Consider the following 8,659-nt stretch of genomic DNA (forward strand, 5'->3'; position numbering starts at 1 on the left):
AAGCTCCAGTCCATTCATTACCTCGTCTTTTATAGTCCCGTGAACTCAACCCTGGACCTTATCGACTGACCATTCCACTGCTAAACTTCCAAGTTGTAAATCAGAGTCTCTCTATCAGGAGTCTAATCCATCGACGCTCTTTTTAAGTCTGCTGATTAAACGTTCAATAAAAGCGTGCCCATCCAAGGCGTTATCTGCAGATAGTAAATCTATCTGCCAAAGTGCTCAGCCAGTACCCATAGATGGGGAAATCTACGATTTGTTTGTTAATATTACTCTGGCTATTTTTGTGCTTCTCAAGTGGCTTAATTCAATGGGAGAAATGATCTTTCATAGTTACTGTTGTATTTTTTTTTTTGTCACTATAAACACTTTGTTATGAAGCATATAGTATTTTTCTTGAATTAACACACATCTATAAACAAAATGTAATAAAAATGTACTCAAAATCATACCACCTATAGCAGCTAATAGTATATAATTTTAACACCAAAAAGCAAAAACAAATAATTTGATTTGGGTGTAATGTTTATGAGAAAGTACTTAAACAGAGTAGAGAATTAAGAATTAAAAATAAATTATTTTAATAAAAATAATATTGTTATCAAGTTAAATTAAAATGTAGATAACTAAAATGAAATGAAATACAATAAAAAACAGAATACATCAAAACTACTTCATATATACTTTTCCCAATATTTTTCCATATCTTTGCATTGCAGACTTTAAGGAAGTAAATAAATAAATGCTCATAAAACATTTAAGAGTATACACATATATATGTTCGATCCCTTATAAATTATAACCAGAATTCAAATATATAAAAACATATTTCATGGTTTCTCCCCTTCGGAAGGTCATAAACCAATTATGACTAATAAACCAAGTCCCTTAACCGCTAAACTACAACCACTTATTATTCAGTTATCTTAACGTTTTACCGATGTTTAAACCTATAAATGCATTCACATGCGGGAGACAGCTGCAATCTGCTGATCCCACAGGGGAGCAGTCAAAAAGGAACCGCTCACAGAATAAGGCTTTATCTTATCATACAGACTCTAAAGCCAGACCGTAACTAACTTACCAAGGACATCGTGTGTCGAGTGAAGTTTAGCGTTTGGCGTTTGGAGTTTGAAGCAAGGACTTCGAGGGCCACGAACAAGACAAACGATGGGCGAACTGAGTTGACCGGCCACGAGAGCAAGTGCAGCAAGAAGTTAACATGACCATGAATTTGAGCTGCCAAAGTTCATTTTTAATTTAGCGAACACAAAGATCCGCATCCCAAACGCACTCCAAGGAGAACAATCTATTAAGCTCGACGAACAGGACGGGAGTGGGGCATTTCACGAGATTCGAAACCCGTCTCATGTTCTTCTTGTTCCGAAAAGTTGTTGATATCTATTACCGAAGATTTGAAGCAGTTCGCCGGCATCTCAACTCAACTTAACTTAACACCTGCAGGATTCGCAGTCGAAGGAGGATGTGTATCTGCTGTGGCAGGGACTTAAAGACAGTTGCCAGTTGAATGGAACCGACTACCACTGCCAACTGGGCAACTGGGCACATTGTGGGTGGATTCGGATGGCCCTGGCACATCCACATGTCTGACATGACAGTTGGTTATGCCGGAGCCACAAGGCACGTAGCGCATTGCAGTTAAGATTTGGATTTCCTTCGCCGGGCGTATCAAAGGAAACAACGCAAAAAATCTAGAAAATACTACAAAACACTTATCTGGGTGACAAATAGAAAAAGAGCTGAATAAATGGCGGCAGGGGTGTCCAAGACGGGGGGCCAACATTGAAAGAAAAATGTCTGTGAGTAGATTAAAAAAAATATGAGCAGGGGGGGCTACAAACGAAGCGAAGAGCGACTGCAAAATGGAGCTATACAAAGCGAGGAAATGGCTCACGTTGTCGTTATAATAAAGGCACGACAAAACACAATCCCACAGTGTAGCTGTAGTGTAGGAAAAATGGATTTTGAAAAAACCAGCGCCATATATTATGGTATGAGTAAGGATTAGAATTAACTCAAAAAAATAAGTTTGAATAAGAAAGCTTAAGACGAAGTACATTATTATTTTAAAATAATTTAAAGGTATTTTATGGTTTTTGTTCAACAATGAAATTCGTTAAAGCATGAACATATATTTGTCTGTTAAGCCTGGGATCCCATTCAACTTTTACAGAAAAACAAAAATAAATAAAACGCATTCTTTCACCAAAATCTCAAAAAAAAATATTTTGAAAGACAGATGGCTGTTTAGGAATTTTGAAAAAAGAATCCATTTTTTCAGAGGTAGCTAAAATAACAATTTTTTAACTTTGAAATCTACTATCTCAAACGTTTACGTGGTGGACTATTTTTGTTGCTGGAAATTATTACAAATATATTCATTGATTAATGTAATAAATAAAGGTTTAACTATCTACATAGTCGATGGCATAAGCAGCTTGTTATATAACCAGCATTATTAGACTTAGTTTTTTAAACAACTATCCAAAAAATACAGGTTTATTTTGTAAAATTATTCAAACGATTTTAAATAACACGTTTAATGCACTAACTTTTTCTTAACAACATGTAATTATTAAAATGATTTAACAAATAGTGAACTGTTAGATGGTTAAGTAAAGTTACAGAACTTGAAAATGACTATATCTATAGTCCTTTTTAAGTTCAGTAAACTTAGCTTAACCATCTATCCGAAGTAGAACCACTGTATCCGCGGTGCAATCGTGGCCTGATGGTCATGGCTGCTTCATATGTGTGCCGCTGTTGTCTGTTGTCTTAGCCTCGACTGCCTAGGCAACCTGAAGGCGCTTTCTCCACCGTTTTTGCGTTAGTCTGCTGTTGCCATTTGGTTTTTCACTATTTATTTTTTCCATCAACTTACGTATTTGCTGCTGTTGTTGTTAATATTTGCAAGGCGACTTTATCTTAACAAGATCGAGGGCACAGGACGAACAGTGGCAGGAATGTGAGTGTGCGTTGCGCCATTTCCTATGTCATTTAAAATCATTTTGCAAGTTTTGAGCAGACCTTGAGTTTGTCTTTCTGTTCCACTTGCTCCTCTACTTGCGTCCATTCTTCCTTCAGCAAGGACTACTGCTATGCTGTGTTCAGTTCATGTGCACGGATTTGTTTCGTTATCGTTTGTTGGAGTGTCAGAAAGGACAAGCACAGGAACGAGGCCAAATTGCTGGGAAAAGGGAGCCAAGTAATCGGTTGTGTGGGTATGAAGGCACTGCATACGAAGGCCAGGGGTTCAGTTAGTGCTAAGTCCATCAAGTGAGCAGACAAATTCCCCCGTTTGATCCGGTTCGATCTCAGTTAATTTGTTTATAGCTTCACCGCAATAGGTGGTAAGGTACATAAAAAGCTGGTACCAACACTCAGCCCCGGTGCTCGGTGTTTATTTAGCTTAAATTAACTTGACATACTCTCGTTACTCACTTCGTTTTATGATTTTGTGCCAGCTAAGAGAACATTTTTCATTTGCTCAATTTCAGTTGGATTAACTTTACCTTTTTCAGTTATGTTGAAAATAATATTCTGACCCACTCATAAACCACTTTCAACTTTTCGGACAGACACTCTACTAAATCATAAAAAGAGATGAAAATATGATGTATCCCAGTCCCCAGACCATAAACCATTTGAAAGGAATCAACAAAAAGCGAAACAAAGCTCCCATTCCGAGGACATATTTCCACCATAAAACTCCTGGCAGGAGCACAACCATTTCTGGTTAAGGCGCCCCACACATATGAGCCATAAAAAGAGTAACAACAAATACTGAATTTGTTATTAAATAACAACATAACGATATCTAATTTCAAGGGCGGGGATGGGAGTAGGCTGAATAATATTTAATAAATTGCGTTAGATTAGATAAAGGTATGGTGGCGATATGGGGGACTGACTCTGGTAACTGGTAGGTCATAACCATTGCATATTTTTCCCGTGGGGTGCCATTGTGGCCCATTGTTGCCATGGCTTCCAGTTGGAAGTTGGAGGCTCCGCCAGTCGGCCTATTAACCACATTTTAAGCATAATTGAATTTCGTGCATAAATTTCGGTTTATGGGTCGTCGCAGGGAGACCACGACCCGGCCAGATTATTACATTATTTACTGAGTGTTGTGTGTGTGTTCGGTACGTTTTGGGTACATTTGTTGCCGGGCCGGAAAGAGACGGCCAGATGTCGAGCAAAAGAGAGGCCAGACCAGGTGGCGCCACCAGACGACAGAGGCATCAATTTTATATGACTCTCTGTGCGGCCCGACTCCCTCTTGTTTCATGCTTTTTTCCGCTTTTTGAAATGGTTCACTGCCTCCCGCTGCTGCTGCTGAAAGCCCAAAAAATATTTATTAAATTTCCCTTTTATGATATAAACACAAACATGCGACCATACACAAGCGAAGGCTGAAATAAGCCCAGCAATTGGTTGCAGTCTCGCCTTTAATATGTTTTGTGGTTAGATTGGGGATAGGGAATAGGCTCAGCGGTCTGAGATGAGGAAATAAGTACCAGGCTAGATGACCAATCGGTCGAACGAATAATAAGAGTAGTAAATAAATAACAAATAAGTTATGGCATACTGGTCTCATAGTTTTTAGTCAAAGTTTACTTTTGATGTAAATAAAGGATGGACATTTGCAACAAAATGTATATATTTGTAAACGTATATAAAGTAAAAATTTATCTCAAAAATATTATATTTAAATAATTTTTTATTGAAAAACTCTACTAAAACGATTCTGGACTTTCAGGCCAATGGGCAATTTCTGTTGACTTCAATCAATTTTTGTATACTTAAATAAATTACTTAATTACTTAATTTTATCACTCATGAAATGGTGAAATAGCGTCAATAACATCAGGTGCACAATCTAAATCAAAAAATCCTTATCTTAACCTTCTTAAATAATTCTCAGAACTGGCAAAGGTAATAACTTCTTTGGAATGCGTAGTTAAATTGATATACCACTATTAATCCTTAGCTGCAATTACCAATATTCAATGACAAACATTCTAATTCTCAGCGATTTCCAACTGAGATCAACTAAATCCCAACTTGGGAAATCTTCTGTGGCGGAATGAACAAATCTTTGGCTCCCAAGCTAGCAAAACCAAAGTTTCCAAACAAACAATTGCCGCTCCATTTAACAGACATTCCCTGCGCACACACACATATGCCGCAGTCATATGTTAAGCCTCAAAGCGGTGCCACAAAAAAAAAAAATGAAAAAGGAAAAGGGGCAAAAAATGCCAAGTATGTACAGTGAAAGTTCATTGCCGCTTTTTAGGCGCCAACAGAAGCTCACTGTGAAAAATTCTGAACAATAAAAAAAGGCAGCCATGAACAGAAGCAACACATCAACTTTTTATTAGCTGCAAAATAAACACAGGGAGGAGAAAGGGGCTAAAAAACAGAGAGCAAGACGCAAACAAGAAAACAAACAGCCGACAACTTAAAACGCAAACAGCGGTGGCAAGAGTTGAGTAACAAATATTTGTAACGCGGTACAGACTGGCCCAAATCCCACCCACCATTCAGCCCCCATCCTCCATTCAAGCCCGGCTATTTGCCTTTTTTTGTTGGTTAAGACACTGCCAAGGACCCAGTCAATGTCGAGCTCCTCGCCGCGGTCCTTCGCGACTTAATAAATCTTATTAAAGTGCGCACAGCCTCTAAAGTACGCTACGTTTTTATTTTTTTCTTTTAAAAGGCCTATGCCAAGCGACGCGGGGGTCTGTCTACCTTGTTTTTGCTTTACATAAATATATTTCTTACTCCTCCGCGACTCACTATTTGGCATCGAATCAGGAGCAGGAGGGCAGACTTTAATGTACATCAATTTGGGTTGATTGTTGGACATATAAATGGCGGGTTGGGGCAGATTACAATTGAGTTTTGGATGGGGTGGAAAAAGTTTACTTAAAAAAAATGTTGTTATACATTATGACTACGTAAATTCGGGAGCCTGTTTCTTGTTTTTTAGTGAATCGTTGCTACTATTTGTGGCAACATAAATAACCGAAGCTAGTTTATTGGTAAATTTTTTTTTGATTAAGCTAAAAAGTATGCTTCAAAGTTAAAGCATTAACAATATTTTTAGTACAAAATGCCCCATATGATAAGGGGATTTTCCACAAATGAGAAGTTAGATTTTATTTTTTAAATTAGTTTTACTGGAAAGTATTTAAATAGCTCTCTTCAATAATAATGATCCTACATTTTCTCTTTCAACAAAAAACAAATTCAAATAATTTATTAATTTACCTTAAAGGTTTGTGATATACCAAAAACTTAATAGCTTTCACAAACTATTACAATTAAATAATAATTATAGTATATATATATAAATATTTAATATAGTATAGAGTTTTGTTCAAACGAATCTGCCAAATGTTATGTTATTTATTTAAGGCTTTCTGTTAATTACATTTCCTGTTTACAAGAGATATTCTTAGTTCGTTCGTGTTAAAATATTTGTTTATTCCTTATTCCTTATTTCCTATTTAATTTTTTAGAACAATGTTTATGTGTTGCCAAGTTAAAGGTCTTCCCTCTCCAACAGCAACATCTTCAAATATCCTTACAAAAAAATGTTTCTTGTCAACAGAAGGTTTCCCTCGAGCGAAACCTTGGGGATTGGAGATTGGGGATGTTGCCACCAGCCGGTGCCCATAAATTTGCGGTCTTAATTCAGTTTAGTGGCCTGCCCTCGATTTTGTTTTGCTGTTTTTTTTGTCGGCCCTCTTAATCGCGCTAAATTAGATATAAGCCGATGGCCACAGCTAAAACGCAGATTCAACTGGGCTCAACACCCAAATGGCGATGAGGACTACAGTCATTGCTTTTTGCTCTTTTACTTTGCCATCTAAAACAAATTATCGAATTTGTTTGTTTTTGTGTGTGTGGCCAAATTTTTTATTAGCTGCTTAGCTCTTTATTTGGTTAATAAATTGATTTTCCCTTTGTTTCTTTTCGAAGAAAACTGACCAAATAGAAGATAATTGCCGGACAGTAAATTAAGTTTGCCCGTGCAGACAGCTGTGAGAATTCTACGTAATTGACAAAGGCATTTCCCCCGATTAAAAACGGAATTCCCAAGGCTTCTCTTATCTTATCGTTGATTTAGCTGATATAGTTGTTCAAGTGTTTTTTTGTTGGTTTACTAGGAATTCCCCAGAGAATTGGTCATATATTTAGTATTTGGTATCTGATTAATGCTGATTGAAGGTATAAAGGGTATTGAAAATTTTATTTTAATTTAAATAAATTTTTACAAAATCTTTAAAAATTTGTATATTGCTTTGAATAAATACAAATGCTTTGGGCCACTTGCAACAATTCCTGGCCCAAATCGACGTCATCACCATGACTTGTATAACCTTTTGACATATCATAATAATTGTGATAAGCATTTGCCGAGTGCAATCAATCATTGGGCATATGGATGGCGTCCAGTCAGATTGATTGCCCATTGGATGGGCATTGGGATTGGGATTGGAATTGGGGAACGGAGAATGGGGAATGAAACTGGAATCGCTGTTGACGGATATCATCTCAGAATCGAACTGTTTACAGTGCGTGTTTTTCCACCGGACAGGGGATAGGGAATAAGTTTTCACACGTCCATATTCTCCGCTTCCTTTTTCCTGCCCGGTTTCTTTATGCTTTTTTTTCAAGGAGCCTTCTGCCACCTTTTCCTCGACTGAATAAACACTATGGCTATGGCAGCAATGGCTGACCACCAGTGAGCAGCAGATTTCTTTTGTCACGACTGAGGCATCCACGGGCCGCCGAGTATTTCTCGTGGACCAGCTCGAAGAGCTCCTGCTGGAAATATGCGTGCTCCAGCCAATGGGCATCCTTGTGGCCACGTCGTATTTGCTTATCCCTCAACCGGAACTCGCGCCACAGCAACTGGATGTGCAGCCATTTTTTGGCAATGAAGTCCAGTGTTTTTCGCTCGGATGGCGTTTTCTTGTAGTTGGAAATCGCATGGAAAATGAAATTCGCACTGATTTGTTGCTGCAGCGCCAATTGGTCCAGCACCAGGATTTTTCCCTCCTCCTTTCGACCTTTGTGACCCTGGTGACCCTCCATAATCGGATAGCTGGCGCTCAGCTTTAGTGCGACAATGTTTGGCATAATTTTTAGCTGTTTAATTTATCGCTCGCACTGCCACTTGCTATAAATTATTCGCCAGACTCGGCTTATTCAATGAATTTAATTAATACTATTAGTATACCTGCAGCGCACAAAGCCCAACGGTTTCGTTGAATTTCTGCAACTAAATGCATCGAATTGACTGTCGTGCTTTTATAGCTATTTCAGTTTGACTTTGATAAGCCCCGGCACATTAAAATAAAATGTCTAAATGTGTGGTTTTATTAATAGGTTATTTCATACCTGATAAAAGTCGATGACGTATTAACGCGTGATTCAAGGCGACTATCAAATAATCTACAGGAGAAGAAAAAGTGCGGGAGAAGTTTATATTCAATCTGAACTAGTTGTTAATTTATACCCACAATAAATTTATTGTAGAGTAACTATAAAATTAATATAAACATTAATTTGGGTTACAATTTATAGCTTAACTTATACTTTGCAAAACTTTAGAACTACTTAA

General features: G+C 37.6%; 1 protein-coding gene across 1 annotated transcript; it reads right to left on the reverse strand.

Annotated features, from left to right (window-relative positions):
* Nucleotides 1-7,254: 7,254 nt before the first annotated feature.
* On the reverse strand, nt 7,255-8,302 carry LOC108134558. Its single transcript, XM_017254910.2, has one exon. It carries the CDS (start codon nt 8,173-8,175, stop codon nt 7,753-7,755), a length of 423 nt encoding a protein of 140 aa, XP_017110399.1. The 5' UTR covers nt 8,176-8,302; the 3' UTR covers nt 7,255-7,752.
* Between the last annotated feature and the right edge of the window lie 357 nt (nt 8,303-8,659).

Source organism: Drosophila elegans, unplaced genomic scaffold (assembly GCF_018152505.1).
Source record: "Drosophila elegans isolate 14027-0461.03 unplaced genomic scaffold, ASM1815250v1 contig_814, whole genome shotgun sequence".
In the NCBI taxonomy this organism is placed as follows: Eukaryota; Metazoa; Arthropoda; class Insecta; order Diptera; family Drosophilidae; genus Drosophila; species Drosophila elegans.